Source organism: Crassostrea angulata, chromosome 1 (assembly GCF_025612915.1).
Source record: "Crassostrea angulata isolate pt1a10 chromosome 1, ASM2561291v2, whole genome shotgun sequence".
Lineage (NCBI taxonomy): Eukaryota > Metazoa > Mollusca > Bivalvia > Ostreida > Ostreidae > Magallana > Magallana angulata.
In genome coordinates, this window is record NC_069111.1 from 49,066,095 (window position 1) to 49,088,864 (window position 22,770).

Genomic DNA, 22,770 nt, shown 5'->3' on the forward strand with positions numbered 1-22,770 from the left:
ATTGGTGCAAATTGGACATACGTGTATTTGATACAATCAGATTTATACCATGCACAATTTTAAGTGAAGAACTATTTTTTGTTCAGCTTCGTTGGTTAATCGAATCAATTCCGATAGCTACATGCATATATTTACATTCACTAAGTATTTTCCCTCTATTTTGTAAGAAAATTGATTGACATTGACTTGCATAACAAGACAAAAATTCACGCGATTCGGTGAAACGACCTAGTTTTTGCGTTAGAATTTATGCGTTTTAAACTGCTTTCAGATGCTTTGTGTAGCTTTATAAATGACAACTTTAATTCTAGTAGCCAAATCAAATAGGTCTGCATCGTTTATTGATGCATTTTTATACTTTTTTGGTTAAATTTTCTTGGATTATTTTTGATCACCTGGATTTGGAACAACTTCTAGAGCAGGGACTTCTCGGACTTGTGCGAACTGATCTAAGGCCCCTTGATTATAAAACTTAAATGAACTCAGTTTTGATCTTAGCAACACTCTAACAAAAGAATATATGATAGGAAAATGAGAGTGAGATAAAAAAATAAATAATAAGCTCATTTTAACTGCTTGGCCCTGAGACCACCTCTATGGAGTTTTAGTCACCATAGTATCTTCTGATACAGTGGAGCCTCAGATATCCGGACGCCAGATATCCGGACGCTTCACTAACCGGTCGACGTTTATCCGGAATTCCGCGTTCCGGATCCGGACGGTCAAATTTTACCACATAATACAATTTTCCTTTAAATTTTACCTCATTAAACCGGACGGTCACATTTAAGTGTTCGGGGGCACAAAAGTTTTTTATGCGCAAGTGCAAATTGGTGTAAAAACATCTGACACCGGTTGTTGGTTTTAAACAATGCCTTCGTCCGGTAATCGGGGTCACCTGGTCACGCTATGTACTCGCCCGAGGATATTACGATAACCATGGATGCGACATGTTTAATTGTCGCCATTTAACTTATGAACTGTTATTGTTTGATTAAAATGTCATGAAAATTGTTTAATTTGTGTTTAAAAAAGTCAACTATTGATTGAATTAAAATTCTATTAATCGTAGTGTGATTAGATCGTTCGTACGCCTATTCATTTTAAAACGTAATTGAAATGAAATATTTGATAATTTGAGTTCTGTTTACGATAGTTATTAAGACAGCTTGGGATGTTCAGGGTATCGACATCAATTTTATAGCGTGTGTTCAATTAACAGTGTAATAATAATTTATGCCAAACATGGCGTGGATGATTGTTCACGCTACTTGTAAATATCGCTTTCGTGCAATTAACTCTATAGAAAGATGGATACGTAAAATTAGCTTGGGTAAGTTCTGTCAATGAAAAAATAGCTTGGACAATTATCAATAAGGGAATATATACAGATTTTCACCCATTTTCAATCATCAAATGTTGAGCAGCTTCAAACATGTCAACACCACCGGCCAAGAGAGCGAGAGTTGCGATCACCGCTAGCTTGAAGAAAAAGATTTGTCAGCGTAAAGTGGAATACCGACTCTCTTCTCTTCGCTTTGTTATGCGAATGTAATTAAATTATCGCTTTAATACAGTGATTGTTATGTACATGTACATGTGTTGCCTTGAAGAATGTAGTGCTTGGTTTCATGTGGAAAAAACATACCTTAAATAATGTTTTTAACAATATTTTGTTTTGTTAATTTAAAAAAACACAACTTTTTTTGTAGTGCTTATGGCTATCAAAATAAAACATTTAATTGTATAATTAATTTATGAGTTATGTTTCCATAAATATTAAAGGTAAATAACACAATTCAGATATCCGGACGCTTCACCTATCCGGACGATTTGGCCTGGGGACAAAAGTGTCCGGATAAGTGAGGCTCCACTGTATTTGGAATATTGGTTGTTTCTATGTTCCTATGTGTAATATTCTCATCGACAATAGTAATAATTTACCCACTGATTACGGATGATGGATGAAATAATCGAAAGATGTAATATATGCAATAAAATTTCTTCTTTAGTCCTTCATTCGGACTATAAAGGTATATAGCTAGCATCGCAGATAAAAAACGTATTTTATCATACCCGCATTAAGCACCAAGTAAAGCATCTTAATGTTTAAACGAATACCGTGGAGAATGTTTTTGTTTTAGGTTACAGTAGAACTTACGAGCATAACACAAAATATAAGATAACATTTTTATGATAAGTTCAATTATACTACAGTGATATACTGCTGTTACATCCACTACAAGAGATTTGATTAAATCTAATGTGTTGTCACTTTAAATATATAATACACGGGTTTTGATAATTTAATTCAAGATAATTTGACTCGAGATCATTGTTTGTTTGAAAGACAAGAGGCATTTATTTCTTATATCTAAGAAACCTATCTACTCCGTCTGTCAAACATGCCTAAAGCCAACTACTTTTTTTGGAATGGAACAAACAAAATTGTTTAACGATTTTGAATAACCCCAAAATGATACAAGAATATTCACTTTTGACGCACAAGTATGACGCTGCAATGAATTGAAGTCTTATATTTCGAGTTGTTCGATAGCATGCCCGATAGTCTAGAACAGCTTAGCAGAAAATAGTATTTATGTATGGTGGAAATATATGGCAATGAAATGTCTACAAAACGTTAGATATATTCGATACACATCGTACTTAGGTTGGTATGGGACATCTGTTGGTATAAGTGTGGATTTAAGTACATTATAATTAAAATAATTCTGCCGATTTAGAACTTTCTTCAATAGCTTACCAGAAAAATACGGTTTTGTTTTTTAAATTTTTGAAAAGGTATAAATTTAAAACTCTCTAGCGAACTTCGAACTTATGATTTCCGGCACCGTAGTGAACCCTCTTACCCACTGTGCTATGTTGTTAGATGGCAATATTGGGAAAGAAACTTATACTTAATTTTATTGTTTATTTCAATAAATAATACGTCACAACATGGGGGTGTCAAATACCACCTTAAACATAATTGTACTTTTACCACCTCATAACACCACTCAGTGTTTCCATTTGATTTTTATAACAAAATATAACTGTAGGTAATAAAATTGTCTCTAACTTTCCCTAACATATTACGAACACAAACTAATGGTGTGTGAATGGGGAATGGGGATAGTACAAAAACTGTAGAAAACGTTGAGGGGCGTATCTCTCCCACCGCTCACAAGTTCATTGATCAACATACGCATGCTTGAGTACTTGCCTAGTTGGCTTCGCATTTTGGTGCCTCGCATATTGTTTATATTTTGTATATGTACGCAATATTAATGAGAATAATGTCTCAAAGTTATTTTAAAGATAGATACGAGTATAAAAGAAATGCTTGAATAATTGGTTGAAGAGTAAATTCTAAATTTCGTCTTGGTACACAAAAAAACGGATATTGTTATTTGGTACAGAAAAAAAACCTGGGACGTTTTATGCATTCATGAAAATCAAATCTAAAGAGAGTTTCCCACTTCCGTTTGTTAAGGTGCAGGTTTAATAGACATATGCCGCGAAAACTGGAAAAGCAGCAATGTGTTTTCTATTCATTGTCCTAAATATTAACCAATCATAAAAACGGGTGTCTGTTTTATCACTGAACGCTCATTAAAATGTGAGAAAATAGTTTGTACTTTTCTATTTTTTCCCGCGATCAAAACCATACTTCTTATACATAATATATCAATTAACGTCACATTTCAGCTTCAAGGATCAATCAACCCCAAGCAGTTTTTTACTATTTACCTTGCCGCCATCTTTAAATAATGCCGCACGCGTGTTTGTTTATTAAGTTTCAATTTATTTTAAAAGTGCGTTTGGGATACCGTCTAGACAAAATGAGAGAAAATATGATAAAAACAGAAAAACATTTCCATCAATCAAAGTAGAATTAACGAGACACAAAGAAAACGGCTCTGTTATATGATTATATCCAACTTGTATTATCAAGCAAATAAACCTATTTTTAGCTATTTACTGACCCTGGCAAGTCATTCTTTGAAGAAAACAATGTGTTTAACTTTAATTCCATTTTTCAAATGCCAAAAACAAATTAAGCCAACAATTTACTTTGATTTTGCTTCAGTGATAATTCTAGCTTTTTACTCCTGAACCAAAGAAAGCCACATACATATGTATAACGCATGGTTGTTTGTAATCTTATGCCAATATTTGTTAATAAAACAATCAAATAGAATTTTTTTTGTATTGTTCACCATTATAAGTGCGATAAGACGTATGTCTTTTTTGCAATAAAGAAATTGAAAATGAATTATATTTTTATATTTTTAAAAATGTTTTATGTTTTTCTCCAAATAAGTTAACTGAAAAGAGTACTTAATACACCGTCACCAACCATTACGACGAACACTCAATGTGGGTGGGTTTTAAAAAAAATAAATCTTTTTTTAAACTGATGCAAAAACAGCAAACTGCGTGTCACACCCCTAAATACTCTTCAAGAGTAATAAAACAATAAAAATCTAGACAAATAGCATAGACCTCACCTATTCATACATATTGTAAATGCATAAACCGGGGTCTAACAGGAGTGCAATAGGGTGGAAGAATTTGTCGACAGCTATACACAGTATCTGCATGTGAGTGTAAATAATTGTCCACCCATATCTATACAGATTTACAACACACCTGAATGTAACCGCCATAAATAAAAACATATTTCTAAAATAAAATATATATCAACCCTTATAAAATCAGCTGAGCTTCTGCCTCGGCTTATTCACAGAGATGTCACCATATGGATATATTCTTTTCTTTTGGTTTTGTTGTATGTATTGTCTTTTACATAATAATCATTAATTTTTAGTCTCAGTCAGTTTGAAATCCGTATCTCTACTATATCTATCGTTCATGAAACAGTTGTGATATTCCATATTTAAATATGATTATATCTGCTATAGGAAACTAGATTATAGATAAAAACAATCTTGTCCACAATTTGATAATAATCCTTTATTACATGTACAAGTACCGTTTGTTTCCAACATTTTATTACAAATTCTGTTTCGTTCAAACATGTTTTACGTAAGTTTATATTCTTTACCATGACATAATCTACCAACACAAGTGATTGTTCGTATAAAGTTTGATTTAAAGATGTATCAAATAATTTTTATTTATGTAAATAAATATGTCTAAAGGGATAAACTTTTAAAAAGTAAACCAATCCACATCAATGGTAATTTTTGTTTTCCAATTTTTCTTTCAGCATTCCTTACATATTCAAAAGGGAATCCATGCGAAAACTACTCTCCCCTCCCGCTTCCTTATGACCGTTACGTCACAATTAACATCAGCGGGTCAGAGGTCAGCGTTTTACATGACAGGCACCTAGAGAGGGCGTGGTACAGGGCGGGCCACGCCCTAGATATGGCGACTACGGCCCCGTCTCTTCTACAGTGTGGTACTACTTTCCCTGTTTGGATGAACGGTAATTATAGTAGTGTAAACGTCTTTACGTCCACGTGTTATCCTATTCTGGTGCATCGCACTGCAGGAATAATTTCATCATCAATCAATTAATTATATATATGGAATAATGGTTTTCTTTTATTACAAACGATGTGCATGGTAGTTATATAAATTATCTTATTGGCTTCCAGTTCTCAGTAATTATACATTAATTAAATCCATATCATATTCATTCATATTTTTAGAAAGTCGATAATGGTAAAAAATCAAAGTTTGAACAACCTGAGAAAAAACATTTTATATATTTTTGCAATTCTGTTATAATACTTAAAAACATATAGACGTAGTGTCTTATGAAAATGTGTACAAATATACATGTACGTTAAAATAACTAAAAACCCACAATAAAAATAATTTTAGAATTCGATAAAATTATCACAAACATCGAGTCATAAATCTTTTGCTTAATAAATAAAATGCACATACCTGCAAATTATATTTATTGACATATCCGCCGTTAGGAAGTATTCCGGACATATCCGACGGGGAGGCAAGTAGAAGAGCGTGTATCCTTGGTAACAACATCGGGAACTTTTGTGTTCATCATCTGGAAATCAGGGTGAAAAACTGCGGATCCTACAGGGTGTATTACCTTCCCCCAACGCCCAGCAATGACGAGGCATATTGTTTTGGTACGATGGTATTTCGTCTTAATTTGTCTAGATTAAATAGACCGGCATAAAAATGAGAATAGAAAATGTAAAAAAAAAATGCAGATATCCATTTTAACCTCTCATTGCAATGTATCAAAATTGCTTTCTTTGTTGTTTTAGGAAGAAACAAGGCGGGTATGTCTTTAGAAAATAAACAGTAAACTTTCTCAATTCATACTTTTATTTCAAAGAATCTTTCAAATCATCAATTGACCGTCAGAACCTCATTATGTTTACATTAATATTTATTAAAAAGAAATTGACAATGACAACAAAACTAGTAGCCAAACAAATACAACCAGGGTTCCGACAACAAACTCTCCAACCACAAGTAGGCCAGGTTCTGGGAACGTGACCAGTGTACCGACCTCTGACCCCTGCTATAAATACTCTCCCCTCCCTAACGCCTACGATCGTTACTACTACAACGTGATCAATGGATCCTCGGGGAGCGTGCTACATGACCGCCACCTGCCGGAGGGCTGGTACAGGGCGGGGGTCTCACTGGACATGCCCAACATTGCCCCCTCCCACCTGTATTGTGGAACCTATTTTCCAGTCTGGATGGATGGTAAGGAAAACAAACATTCATTCAGCAAATTCTATCATTTATGTTGTAAATTGATTACTAATTAACATCAAAGGTTCAGAATTGAAAAGGTCGAATTTCTTGGAATTTCATTTTGCCTTTTCACCACACCAAAAGTCTAATTTGCTACATTTTGTTTGACGTGTCCCTTGGTATATCGTTTCGAATTCTAATGTATTTATTATCAATGACGACTATTTATCTTTGTTTCATAATAAGAGTTTACGACTCTAAGATTTACTACAAAAGAGAAAAGCAAAAATTGTAACAAACTAAATATTTCATTTTTTTGTCATTTTACATCAAATGAACCAATTTGGTTTGAATTACTTTCCAGGAAATATTCCAAACATATCAGAAGGTTTAGTGGAGCGAAAAGTTTGTTTCCTTGGTAACCTGGCTGGTAATTTCTGTGTCCATCATTTACAAATCCAAGTGAAGAACTGTGGAGACTACAGAGTGTATTACCTGTACCCCACTCCGAGTAATGACGAGGCTTACTGTTTCGGTAATTGTACACGAGTTGAGAGCAATTATTTTCATAAGTCTCAATAAAAAATCTATTTTTGTTCTAAGGCGAATTGAAACGAAACTTACAAAGAATCGTCTTTTTATTTCAGGTATGGACAAAACAGGTAAATTTCATACATTGATATTGTAACAAGTATGGCAATCGGTCTATCCCATATTCAGATTTATTTACAGATGCATAAAAACTATCATCAAAAATCAAGTTCTAAACAGTAGTTAAGGAATAAGGAATCATTCTTTGAATATTATGAAATGATAATTTCAATCGGGGCATGGTGAAATCCAATAAAGCCCGAAGGGCTTTATGATATATTTGACCACGCTCTGACCGAAATTTTCACCTCATAATATTCAAAGAATGATTCCATATTACTTAATATATTTATATATTATTTCCATTTTTTACACTTTTATACAATATTATTTTAAAACCACTATTTTTCATGTATCACATGCTATGTATTACTCCACGGCGCAGCCAATACCGTTTTTCGGTTATGCTATAAGACACGCCAATTTTGCGTCACTCATGCTTTATGAAGTTATTGGGTTTTAGGGTTCAAAATTGATTCGTAATGCTATCATACACAAAGACAGTTGAAAAAGTAAATATAAGCAATTCACTTCGAAGAAAATGGAAATATAAAGGAACAAAACTTTTGACTTCTTGAAGAATTAGACGATGACAAAACGACAGATTCTCCTTCCACTACAAGAGTCTCAACAACCATAAGTAGGCCAGGTTCTGGGAACGTGACCAGTGTACCGGCCTCTGACCCCTGTTATAACTACTCTCCCCTCCCTAACGCCTACGACCGTTTCTACTACAACGTGATCAATGGATCCTCGGGGAGCGTGCTACATGACCGCCACCTGCCGGAGGGCTGGTACAGGGCGGGGATCTCACTGGACATGCCCAACATCGCCCCCTCCCACCTGTATTGTGGAACCTATTTTCCAGTCTGGATGGATGGTAAGAAAAACAAACATTTATTCAGCAAATTCTATCATTTATGTTGTAAATTGATTACTAATTAACATCAAAGGTTCAGAATTGAATGGACGAATTGCTTGGAATTTTATTTTGCCTTTTCACCACACCAAAAGTCTAATTTGCTACATATTGCTTGACGTGTCCCTTGGTATATCGTTTCGAATTCTAAAGTATATATTAACAATGGCGACTATTTATCTTTGTTTCATAATAAGAGTTTAGGACTCCAAAGAGTTTAGGACTACAAAAGAGCAAAGCAAAAATTGTAACAAATTGAATATTTCATTTTTTTGTCATTTTACATCAAATGAACCAATTTAGTCTGAATTACTTTCCAGGAAATATTCCAAACATATCAGAAGGTATAGTGGAGCGAAAAGTATGTTTCCTTGGTAACCTGGCTGGTAATTTCTGTGTCCATCATTTACAAATCCAAGTGAAGAACTGTGGAGACTACAGAGTGTATTACCTGTACCCCACTCCCAGTAATGACGAGGCTTACTGTTTCGGTAATTGTACACGAGTTGAGAGCAATTATTTTCATAGGTCTAAAAAAAAAAATCCTTTTATGTTCTAAGGCGAATTGAAACGAAACTTACGAAGAATCGTCTTTTTATTTCAGGTATGGACAAAACAGGTAAATTTCATACATTGATATTGTAACAAGTATGGCAATCAGTCTATCCCATATTCAGATTTATTTACAGATGCATAAAAAACTATCATCAAAAATCAAGTTCTAAACATTAGTTAAGGAATAAGGAATCATTCTTTGAGTATTATGAATTGATAATTTCAATCGGGGCGTGGTCAAATCCAATAAAGCCCGAAGGGCTTTATGATATATTTGACCACGCTCTGACCGAAATTTTCACCTCATAATATTCAAAGAATGATTCCATATTACTTAATATATTTATATATTATTTCCATTTTTTACACTTTTATACAATATTATTTTAAAACCACTTTTTTTCATGTATCACATGCTATGTATTACTCCACGGCGCAGCCAATACCGTTTTTCGGTTATGCTATAAGACACGCCAATTTTGCGTCACTCATGCTTTATGAAGTTATTGGGTTTTAGGGTTCAAAATTGATTCGTACTGCTATCGCAAACAAAGACAGTTGAAAATGTAAATATAAGCAATTCACTTCGAAGAAAATGGAAATATAAAGGAACAAAACTTTTGACTTCTTGAAGAATTAGACGATGACGAAACGACAGATTCTCCTTCCACTACAAGAGTCTCAACAACCATAAGTAGGCCAGGTTCTGGGAACGTGACCAGTGTACCGACCTCTGACCCCTGCTATAAATACTCTCCCCTCCCTAACGCCTACGACCGTTTCTACTACAACGTGATCAATGGATCCTCGGGGAGCGTGCTACATGACCGCCACCTGCCGGAGGGCTGGTACAGGGCGGGGGTCTCACTGGACATGCCCAACATCGCCCCCTCCCACCTGTATTGTGGGACCTATTTTCCCATTTGGATGAATGGTGAGAATAATAACTATTTAAAATATATCTAATGAATCTAGTTGTTGGTATTATGTGTTTGATTTCGAGGCCTTAAGTTTGTTTTCTAAAGATCTTAAGTAATGCAGTACCCCTTCAATATGTATAATTTGCATTGGTTATGGTCTGACAGTTTTAAAGCCATATTTTGAATAAACAAGCATCATATGATCAATCAAAATATTATCATCAATTCAAATGGAGGTTCAGTATCTTTTGAATGACATATAGAAGATCAAAATAGAAATAATACCACATTTTCTTTAATTCATTAAAGGTTTTTTTTTTTTGGATAAGCTAAAATCGAGTTGATTTTGTGCGTATTGCTTTCCAGGAAATATTCCAAACACATTGGAAGGGATAGTGGAGCGAAAAGTATGTTTCCTTGGTAACCAGGCTGGTAATTTCTGTGTCCATCATTTACAAATCCAAGTGAAGAACTGTGGAGACTACAGAGTGTATTACCTGTACCCCACTCCCAGTAATGACGAGGCCTACTGTTTCGGTAAGGATTGCATCTGTGTATTTGAAATGATTCAAATGAAAATTTTCATAGTTGGATTTTACATTTGTCATTTGAAAATGCATATTATTTTGATATATTTCAGGAATGGACAAACCAGGTAATATGAGATATCTTTTTAATTAAAATTATTAAGATATCAAAACACAAATATTTATCTTGTAGGCCTTATTTTCTCTTCTTGCATCCTTTGTCAGGATCAGCTCTAATACTTAGTAGTTTAATTAATTAAAATTAGCCTCCTTAGAGTCTTTACAACTGATTCTGGTACATGTATCTTTGTAGCTGTAGAATTATTTTTTTTATCATATTTACTTATTCCTGTACTGATTATAGAATACATGTCTTAAAGTGTTATATAATTGGTTATTATACTTTCATGTTAAATACTGAAATCTGATTGGTTTAGACGTAGTTTATAATCCGTTTTATTACCTTCAGCGTTAGCAACACACTTGGGGTAACACAACGAATTGCTACATGCTCAATAATTATGCGCGTACGGTTCGCCGTAGAATTTACGTCATTATTTACGAAACATAAAGGGTTTTTTTAAATTAAGACATTTAGTATAATAAAATAAATAGTGCCTGTTTGGGAGGGTAACTGTTGAAATTGAGACCCATCGAAAACCATTGTCAACCTCCGCTTCGCGTCGATTGACAATGGTTTTCTCGGGGTGTCAATTTCAATTTTTACCCTCCCAAGCAGGCACTATTTATATAATTTGGTTGGTATAGAATTCAATTGAAATAAAACCAGATCATTCCTTTTACTATTGAATGGTTTATCTATGAACCCAAATTTCAGAACCAACCCCGGCACCAACTAGTCCAGCTACTGGTGGTCCCCCACCTAGTGTCCAAGTCGAGCCGTGCCTGAATTACACTGTTCTCCCACACTACGAGTACCGATACATACAGAACACAGTGAACGAGAACAGCTCCATCATCCACGACAGGAACCTGATAGAACGGTGGTACAGGGCCGGGAATCTAGACATGCCCAACTTTGTATCCAACCTGTTCCATTGTGGTACCATATACCCAGGATACATGACAGGTACACATTTCTGCTGATTGATTTCTTGCTCTCGATTGTCCTCGAAAAACAGTGAAAATATTATGGATTTTCTAGTATTTGATATATATATCATTTTAATACTTGATTTAATGTAGAAAACACTTTTTACTCATTTTGACAAAGATTATGTTATCTTTATTTCGTGCTGTATTATTACCTGCTTTGTATATTTTGTTACGGTTTGCATCAAATCTTTTCTTATCAATTCTTAACACTTGTAGGTTTGATACCGAATGTTACGACCGGCATTGTTAACAGAACAGTGTGTTTCCTCGGGGGAGATGACAACTGGTGCTACCATAGTATTCTGATCAAGGTGAAGAACTGTGGTTCTTACCGAGTCTATCTGCTGAAACCAACACTAACAAACACCTCGGCCTACTGCTTCGGTAACTACTCATACAGGCATCTTAACAGTACAAAAGCATAGCATTATACAAAACTTTGCAAATAAAATATGTGATAGGAAAGAAAAAATGCACCGATGATATGAAATGCTATAGCAAATATATGTACCTATTTATCAATGTATTTCTGTAATATCTTGATAGAATAAACTCGTTCTGTGTCAGGTTCCAATCCTAACTACGACATTTCAACAACAACAACGTTGCCTCCCTCGCCGGTTACTACTGATGAGGATGAGAGTACAGAAAATACGGATTCAATGGAACCTACATCTCAAACACCTATCAATACAACTTTAGATCAAAATTCAAGCACATCCAGTTCGTGGACTTTTAATCAGTCTCTCAGCACTACTTCTTTCATACCATACACATCAACTGTACAGCCTTCGGCATCTACTTCAGCTAATGTAACAGTTAGACCCTCAGCATCGACTACAGAATCTCAACAGTCCACTTCGTTAACTCATCCAGCTAATGAGACACAGCGACCTACAACTACCTCAACAACTAAACTACCTACGTCATCGAGTAATCCAGAAACAACAGAGGAGCCTGAGCTACCTGTATCATCAACAACAGCTAATGGCACACACCAGCCAGCTACAACCCTTTCTCCACAACAGCCTTTATCTTCTACTACAATTACATACACCCACCTACCGACGACTTTAGCCGCCAATGGCACACAGCAGTCCACCACAACTCTTGCGACTCAGCTACCAACATCGTCGACAACAGCATCTAATACTCAACACCCATCAACTACTTTAGACATGAATAAACCAACAACTGTCAACACAACACAACAACCGACGACAACAACTGTGGCCACCCAAGATCAACAGTCTACTTCTTCTAGCATTAAAACGTCAATGATGACCACAACGCTACAACCTCAGCCTGACACAACCTCTACATCTGTCGGACCACAACAATCAACACCTTTAACGAATGGCACGCAACAGCCAATAACACCAACATCACCAAGCTCCACGCAACAACATTCCACAACAACACTTGCACCCCAGCTTCCTCAATCTTCTACTATAGTCAATGGTACGCAACAACCTACAACAACTGTATCAACCGATGGATCTACAACATCAATCAATGATACACAGCTACCAACGAGAACTACGCAATCCCAATCATCAACAATTGTGAATACAAACACGTCAGCCAGTACCTCGACTCAACCACCTACAGCATTCAGCAATGCTACACATCAGGCTATAACAACTCAACAACCAACACTATCCACCAACACCACACATCAGGCAATAACAACAGTTAAGTCAACTTCAAAAACTCCAATTATATCAACCTCAGCATCGATTAACGTTACACAGTTGCCATCAACAACCACTCTGGAAACTCATAAACCTAATTCTACAACCTCTTCTGTGGTAACACAAGAACCTACGTCAACAACAATTTATTCAACCTTAAAACCCACCACACCAATTAACAGCACTCATCAACCATTAACGTCAACTTCTGCTACCGATACATATCAATCTACAACAACATCAATGGAGCCATCGGTTAACAAAAGCACAACAGTGTATTCTACTGTGTCCTTCTCATCTACAACTCCAGTTTCTGTAAACAGAACTGAAACATCAACTCTTAAAACAGATTATCCTACCAACACAACAACTGCAAGTTCGCCACCGACAAGTATCAATGTGACTACAACACTATCAACGTCAACCTCAAGAAACGCTACAAATGAGTTTGTGCCCGTAAACACTACATACACAATTGCTGTGAATCTTACTACATCAACACCATTTACTGTATATCCAAATGCAACAAATCCTCAAGAACCTGCAAAAACAACGTCGACTTTGTTACCATTCACAACTACAGACATTTACAATCCCTGCGTGGACTACACAAATCTAACGGATATTGTAAAAAGATATCACACCAATCAAATTCCGGCAAACTCTAACGAGTCCCTCTCTGACCATAGCTTGCTTTTCGGCTGGTATGGAACAGGGTCGCATGATCTATTAACAATGAGGGCCCTAAGATATCACTGCGGAACTAAAGATCCTATTTGGATTGATGGTAACTCTTCATTTGTTCTACTAAATTTGAATTTAGACCAAAACATATTATTTTTTCATCAATCTTATATGGTATAAACAATCAATGTCTTAATTTATAAATCCTGATTCATTATTCAATTTCATGTTTTAGGAAGCATACCGAGCGTTGATGAAGGCGTGGTTGATAGAAGGGCCTGTGTCGTTGATGACTGGATCTGCGGGACGTCTATCGCCATTAGAATTCGTAACTGTGGCAATTATCGTGTGTATCAACTAAGACCAACAATAGTCGACAGTGCATACTGCATTTATGGTAGGCAGCAACAAATTGTCTGCAATGTTATTTTTTTTGGGGGGGGGGGCTGGTTCTAATTATATTATTATTTTCACCTATTCTGTCCTATTGTTGATAATAGGATAATCCTTTACCTTCCAGATACCAGCGATCCAACAACAGCTAGACCTACAACACTTAATCCACTACCTTCAACTCCACTGTCGTGTTAGTAATGGTGTAGAATTTAAAAGTCAAGAATGCAACCTCTGTGTACTTTATCAAAATCATAGCGAGACATATTTCATTGACAGGGGAATTTTTAAGCTCTGAATTTCATCTATATTTTTCATTTAAACAAGATTAAATCGTCATATATGTGATTAATATTTTTTTAAATGCTAAAATTTTTAATTAAAACTGAGATAAAAATAATCAAATCGACAGCTCCTACTCCTGTTCCAACAATTACCGACGCTGAGGTAGAAATCCATTTGGTCCCTGAGGGCATTAGTGAAGCATTCCAAGCACGCTGCGTATTCAATGCCACCAACGCCGGGAGTGTTCGATTTAACGTCTCCTGGTATTTCGACGGTGTGTTTTATTCTTCTCTGTCGGAATCGCTGGAAGATATCCAGAGAACATATATTTATCTCCAAAGGGACAACTTCAAAACTCTAGGAAGGAATGTTAGTAGAGATATATTATCTAACGCTATCTAATTATGAATTGCAGATCGCCTCCCGAGTCTTTAAATTATGTTAGGGACGAACATATTTCAATGTTGTCGATAAATTTCAGATATCATGCGCAGTGCATATGTTGAATAACGGCGGGTCAATCATTGAATCCAGGCAAAGTCAGGAAAAGTTTCTCGGAATAAAGGTCAGCAAAACAACAAATTTCATTTAAAACCTATTTTACAAATGTTTAGAAAATAAACGGAGAAATATACGAAATTGTACATTTGTGCATGACTTTGCATACGTTTTAAGATTCTCACACCTGTTGTGGCGTTCAAACGTGGGGAGGAGGGAAAGATCAAAATACAACTTACAGTACCGATCGGTTGTCTGCAATTGGTTAGTCAGTGTGACGTCATTCTCGCCATGATGGACCAATCAGAAGATCAGTGCACAGGTAATGCGATATCCTTTTAATCTTAACACTGATACGCTATTAATTTAAGAGCGTGTTTTAAAATTTAAATCTTAAGCCATTTCTTAAAATGCCCACGCAAATTCATATATTCAATTATTTCGTATTGAATGAAACTTAACTATGAGCGATACAAGATTTGGAACTATCTGTACACGTACAATAACTGAAAATACACATTTGAAAAATATTCACAAAGTTGCGTTGGTATTTTTCCTTACAGATTTACAAAATGTAAGATTATAAAAAAAAAACATTGTTTTAGTAAAGAATTGTACATGATTGTATATAAAATGATATTCCTTTGCCAGGCGCCGCTGTATCCGGCCAAAGAGACTGTGGAATTTCCCTGAAAAGTAAAGAATGGAGCAGGATTTACGAGATTCCCGTAGGAGCTATAGAAGAGGAAGGACACGAGTATTCGGCGACTTATGAAGTGGTCCTACGGACGGACGCTCACTTCCATCAGCCGATATGGGGGCTGTATGAGTTACCCCCGGTGAAGGTATATCCTATAGATTAACGGCAATATCCCTGTGTGATTGGGTTAAAATCCTTTGATCCGCTCACGTAGATCGCTTCGCAAGGTATTGCGATCTGATATAGATGAGAGGATCAATAAGAATCATTCTTATTTGATTCGGTACATCCCGAGTTTTAATTGTATTGTTAAACTTTGTTTTTAACGAAAATTTCCGGTAAAAGAATTTAGGCTTTATGCTGCATGGTAGAATAATGAATGCGATACAATATATCTTTTTAATTTCAAGATTGTGATCGAGGAGGGCAGTGACAGGGAGTGGTCCAAGAAATACTGTAGGGCGGTCAATGACCCTCACCTGTTGACCTTTGATCAAAGGTATTATCCCATTAAACGATTTAAGATTCGTTTACTTCTAATGACCAGTAACACGTAGAATTGACCCATATTATTTGATTTGACATAATTTGCTTACAGACCATATGATGTACACTTGGCTGGGGATTTTATCATGTATCAACATCAAACGGCCCCTATTCAGGTAAAGACCTAATCAATACGTTTCAAAAACAAACAGTAATTTTCGGTTAATCTTGACTGTATAAATTTTTGTTGCTTAAATATTTTATTTTTCAATTAAAATCAGCATTTCAAAAAATGTATGAGTATTATGCTTGTATATCCACTTTTCATAATCGATAACTACTATCTGTGATGCATTTGTAAATTTAAGGTATAATTCTGTATTTCAGGTTCAAGCACGGTTTAAGCCATGTCGTGGTAACTCTGGACCTCACTGCACGTGTGGCGTGGCGGTTCAAGTAGGGAAGGATGTCTTTGTGATTGACAGGTGTCAATCAGGTCGAAAGAGGCGGAGAATGATGTACACTTCCTGTATGGACCGTACTTTGGAAGTCAGGAAAAGACATGATTACTTATATAACGTAAGATTAAGAACATCATTTTTTTTTAGAATGTCAAAATGTAAACATATAAAAAAAAAATGCCTCGCTTTTTCCATACAATATTGATCTGAATATTCTAGTGATGCAACTGATGTAATATACTGATTGAGGTAAGTTACAATCTTTATTGCTCAACAGTTGTATACACCCTATGGTACTAGAATTCAAGTCAACCTCCGGGGGAAAACATACATGAATCTACAAATCTACCCCGCCATTCGAGATGTCGGACGAACCCGAGGACTGTGCGGAACACTATCCAATGAATGTGCGGACGATTTCTTCCTTCGGGACGGAAGTTATTTGAATCATGCCAATGCAAACAAAACGTGTGGAAATTTCAGATGGTCGGATTATAGGTGGCAGCCAGACACCTTCTCCCAGTCCTGGAAGTAAGGGAGTTCAATCTATGATATACTTCCTGCATATTAAATATTTAGCAACATTTAACCAAGAACTACAAAAATATTTTAAACGACATTGAATAAAGTATTATACGGAATTAAGAATACTATATTTTGAAGGAAGAATTTAAAGTCAAATGCAAAAGTTAATTTTTGTGTCTTATACTTTCATTAAGGGTTTCTGGGAACGAGAGTTTGTTCGAGGATTTCGACCCTAGTAACGCTGAGTGGCCACAGGAGCGGTATCTGTGTGTCTGCAAGAAGAACGTCATCAAGATGAGAATCGATGGGCGTGGCACGCCAGACTGCTCCTCCAGTGTCGTGTCTAACTGCACCAGACGGCGCGAAAAGGTGGTGGCCATGGGCGGAGGATGCGAGGTCAAAAGGTCGTCATCCAAGTTTGAGTTCAACCGCCCTAATATGAAAAGAGTCAAAAGAGAAGAACCAAGGGACAGACGAATAAAAATTGATGATTTACGAGTAAGACTTCATAGTGCGCTTTTACTGCTTGTTTGGTTTCTCTGGTTCGGACTTTGTATTTCATTGGTACCGGTATTAACATTTATTTGTAGACAAGAACTCTGACCAGAATTGAAAACGCAACTTCATTTTGCCGGGAGCAAATGTTCAAATCTAACGCCTTTGGTCTGTGTAACAATATACCGAATGTCAACACAGACGATGCCGTGGAAACCTGTGCCTTGGACATTGAGGTATATTTTTTTTTATATTTATTTAGATTTCATTTGATAATTATTATAATATCAAACGCATCATGTAGTCATATCACTAGTAGAGCTGTTTCTGAAAAGTACATTTTTGCATAAGTATGTTAATTTTTAATACCATGCAGAATCGGTTCTAAACTGGCGGTATGATTTTTTTGATAGTTGACTAATGGCTCTCTAGAATGGGTGGACAATCCAAAGGAGGCGTTGATAGACCGTTGTATATCAGAACTACGGGTGAACGCAACACTGAACGCAGAGAGCAACAACACTGAGTCTGTCGCCGACAAAATACTCAGCATCGCATGCCCCAACAACTGCAGCAACATAGGATCTTGTGTAAATGGTAAAATACTTTTAAAACATCCGGAGCCAATTGTATACAGTAGTAGATTGATTTATGATTGTGTAGTATAGCATTGTGTATCATGCAGGTTCAAAACAAAATGTCTACTTAACGAAAAATTCTCATAGTTACCACTTACTTATTTTATTTGTGATATCGATTAGGTACTTGCACTTGCCCGCCCCTCTTTGGAGCCACGGACTGCTCTCTGAATGTTACTATTCCACCGGAGATATTGGGCATTGAGGGTGATGGTATCTGTGACGTCAGTCAAATGTCATGTGACCAGATCCTCGTAGCAGGTGACGACTTCACCGAAACAGAAACGTACCACTGCAAGATAGACGTCACTCATGTAAGATCAGCAGAAGCTTGTTTAGACGTTCTAAATAAAATGAGGAAAATATCACCAAACAATATAACATATTGTACAATAAGCTGGAAACTACAATTATTTACGTTGTGGGTCGGCCATAGTTAGATGATCGTTAAAAATCGTAGCCCTAAAATATATAGCCGCTTTCACTTCGAACATAACCCAGTACCACCGTAATTCACAAAAAGGCTAACTGTACATTATCCATTTTCCTCTGTATTTTTCAGGTTATGTTATAAATTATTATAGTTCAAACAAACAAACAAAAAAGAATTTTACAATTTTGATGCAATTGATATCCCTGTCACTCATCTCTCTTTATGTCGGTAGGTTTTGTTTGAGGGAGGTACGACGTCTGCCGGAGAGGAACGCATTAATGGAGACGTACAGACACTGATGTCTGTTTCCTGTCCAGTTCCCAGTAAAAGGAAGTTCACGTCTCGCATCTCTTTGAAAATGGGTCCAGTATTTGTTCGGACGTTTAACGTGTCTGTGAGTAGCGACGGGGAAACATTCAGCGAATCTTTCGAGTTATACGAGTACAATTCTACCTTCCAAGAACTTGGGCAGACTGCAGATGGAAGACCACAATTTACCTTAAAGGTAACGTGTGCAGTTTGCGGGTAGAAATTTTCATCTTGAAATATGCAAAAGTTTTTGTTTGTGATTTTACATATAGATATGTACATATACATATACATATGTACTCCTTTTCAGAGTGGCTATTGCTTCATTGACGAGCGTGGAATTCCCGACGGTTGGTCGAGCCCGACTGATAATTGTCAAGCTTGCAATTCTTCCTTGGATCTCCTTCAGTGGAGTCCAGTTAATACCATAGGTGAATTTACAAACCAAGTTCAATACTTTCTGCTTTATGAGTTACATTTTCGAAACACATTGAACTGTTTCCTTCTTTGAGGTTAATTTGACTATTTCAAGAGGCATGGTGGCGATTTTGGTCAAATTTTGTTTTTCTGGCCAAGCCCGTTCAAACATTAATTTAAATGTAACCATGAATAAAGAAAGTCTTTATTTATGGTTACATTGAAATTAATGTTAAAACGGGCTTGGTCCCTGTGATGTGAACAAGGCTTGTGCCATGTTTTGTTTACATTTGTCCATTTAATCAGTTAATTAAGCATACAAAAATCGATCTAGCGTTTATTAAAATTATATTAGATCTAAAACTGATATTTTTAGTTCACTTAAAATTTTAAAACGTCAACAAAAGCTTTGTTGACTTGACAGAGAATTGTGAGCTCTGTATCTCTCTTATAACTCTACGAATGACACACAAATTTTGGTTGACTATTAGAAATACCTTGCTGAAGCATTGTAAACATTAAAAACGGGAAAATAATTTTTGACCAAAATCATGACCCTAAAAGAATTCCACCTGTCTCTTGTTAGAAGATATGTCTTTAGTTAATTGATTCGTTATAGGTCAGTTCTGGTAACATATACCAAACAATATGTAAAGAAAGCTTATCTTGTGTTCTGTTGTAAGTAAACAACACCCCGTTATATATACAAGTAATCACTGTTGTTCTGCAGAGTGTGAGGTTGTCCGAGTGCCTGTCTCCAGCTCCAGCTTTGACACGGACCAGTTGTACTGGCTGCTGGCAGTGACCCTGGTCATCATCGCCATTGTCATCGTGGTCGTCTGCCAGCAGCGGTGTCGGCGGGTCCATCTTAAAAAGTAAGGCCACACCATATAGTACATGTATAATTAATTCACAGCAATATTTTTGCTAATCAAGGGCACAAATGTACGTGCAATCGCGTGTTCCATTTTTCTTGTATTTTTAAAATTTGATTTATTTTACTCGATTGCAGTAAACGCAAAAATTACAACATGGCTACATTGTTTGACTTTGATATTCATTATGTTAACGTTTTTTTTTACTAGATTACTTGTAACAGTATTGTTGACCTTATCCTATCCCAACTGTTATTTACTTACGGAAAATTTGCTACAAAGTTGTGGTCTGTAATACTTGTCAATATTTGAGGCACTCATTCTTTTTTCTCTCATCAGGAAAAGTTCCTATGACGTATCTTCGGAATCTTCAGCGGCTGACATGGAGCTTCACAACCAAATGTTTTTCTAAACTCGTGGACAATACAATTAAACTATATACTGTCCTTGGAAGGACATTGTGCTCAAAAGACTCACTTTAAATTATCAACTTTTCTCAGGAAGATCTTGTTTATAATAATTAAAATCTGAGAATGTTTGATTTGATGCTTTTGCTGTAAATACATCAATATAGATACTGGTTAGCAAATTTGAGGGCTTTTTGTTAAATGACGTAAGATATTGAAGTAATGGTCAATTAAATATATATTAGATAACATTTCTTCTAAATTAAAGAATCACAGTGGTCATAATATTTATTTAAGTTTCGTCAGCATAATTTATTTGTTACATGGAGAGCTTCATCATTAAAGCTGACAGTAATTAAATGTATAATACACATGTATTTACATTCAACAAGTATGGTCCCCATTATTTCTAATGGAAATGCATCCTACATTCATAGTTCTTCACATCCCGTTTATAGATTGGTCAAAACGTATAGCGACCTAAGAAAAATCACGGACTGCACGAAATAACCATGATGATGTCGGACTCAAATTCCTATAAAAGACGATTTGGTTGTTTCTTTTTTCTAACGTACCGATGTACAGTCAGATGTCATAAATGAGTTCGCAAAATGGCCGCCGTAACATAGTTTTTTTCTATGAGGTAGATTTTAAAAAGAAAATATTTACATCTACCAAGTATTATTCCCTCTCTTTCTTACGGAAACTTATATCGCATCGCCCCCTAACTCCGTCACTTTCGGGAAACTCCTCGCCGTTTGAAATCAAGTGCGATTATGAAGTCATTTTTTGCATGTCAAAAATCTTTTTATTTAAATGTCAACAATTTACAACGGTTAAATTTAAGAGTGTGTTCAAACATAACAAAATTACACCTTGTTCATTTTATGTAACAATAATTGCGTGAAATCAGCTAACACCCTTTTACGGGTGCACTAAAATAACGATATTTCTGACACGCGGGCCTATTTGATTATTTACCGTGGTCAGTCATTTTAAGAGAGGTCAAGATGAAACATTTCACATGTAATTCATTTTTTATTAAGGTTATTAATACATTTTTTCAGTCCGCAATATCGTTTATGCACTACACTTGATGATAACGTCAAATCGCTCATGCCGTAATTTTTGCCTTATACAGGGTTACAGATATATACGGTATGTCGGTATTTGGAATATGCTACATTTATTAAAAATGTAATAAATAAATAATATAATCATTAATATACTCATTATTGATATGATATATTTGAAATATGTAAGGACAGAAATCAAACGGCATCCATACATTCTGAAAAGGTCATTGTGATTGTTGTTACAAGGGCCCATTTTTTTATTCTGGCGATCATTTCACTTTGATGAAATGATATACAATTTAAATTGTATACACCAATTTTACTTATTATAACTTGGTCTAGATACAAGATGAGTTTAAACTAAATTGTTAATGTGTCTTCATTCCCTGGCGTATCATAGATCATGTGGGTGACGGAGTTAGGTTCATAAGTTATGATAGCACGTGTGATAAACGTCGTATTCAGAGGGCTTATTTGAATAATAATAAAAATATTTTTGTTAATAATTTTATAAATTATAATGTTTAGGTTATATTTGGTGATTGCAAATGATAAAAACCGCAAAAAATAATTTGACGAGAAACGCAGAATGTTTTCTGCTTTTGGTGACGGAGTTTGGGTACTCGGGGATACTCAGATTGAAATTAAATCTACACGCCCCGTTTATTGATTGGTCGAAATCGACAGCGGCTGAAACTGACAAGAAAGTGACAGGACCAAACTTGACACGCCCAGTTTATCGATTGGTCGAGACCTACAACTACCTAGAAAAAATCACGGACTGCATGAAATAATCATGACGACGTCAGACTCAAAGTCTAACAGGAGACGATTTGGCTGTTTCTTTTAGTTAACGTACTTACGTACATTAACAGTAATTTATATATAGTGAATGCTACTTACTTTTCCTAATCAATTTATGAATTGGCTAAAAGAAAGATGTTAATATAAACAATAAAATGCTTTCTTTGGTGATTCATTCGGGTAATGAAGGT

At 35.7% G+C, this 22,770-nt stretch overlaps 1 protein-coding gene across 1 annotated transcript; it reads left to right on the forward strand.

Annotated features, from left to right (window-relative positions):
• Positions 1–1,435: 1,435 nt before the first annotated feature.
• On the forward strand, positions 1,436–20,948 carry LOC128192848 (uncharacterized). The gene is made up of 31 exons (XM_052865848.1): positions 1,436–1,551; positions 5,166–5,455; positions 5,958–6,128; positions 6,270–6,284; positions 6,406–6,720; positions 8,602–8,772; positions 8,886–8,900; positions 9,471–9,770; positions 10,123–10,293; positions 10,397–10,411; positions 11,122–11,373; positions 11,616–11,783; positions 11,967–13,880; positions 14,013–14,174; positions 14,298–14,363; positions 14,583–14,824; positions 14,937–15,020; positions 15,131–15,275; positions 15,605–15,798; positions 16,064–16,152; positions 16,252–16,315; positions 16,527–16,718; positions 16,878–17,131; positions 17,320–17,623; positions 17,716–17,856; positions 18,034–18,217; positions 18,382–18,572; positions 18,924–19,196; positions 19,311–19,431; positions 20,148–20,292; positions 20,632–20,948. The coding sequence occupies exons 1-31, from the start codon at positions 1,436–1,438 to the stop codon at positions 20,702–20,704; spliced, it is 6,837 nt and encodes a 2,278-aa protein (XP_052721808.1). The 3' UTR covers positions 20,705–20,948.
• Positions 20,949–22,770: the final 1,822 nt, after the last annotated feature.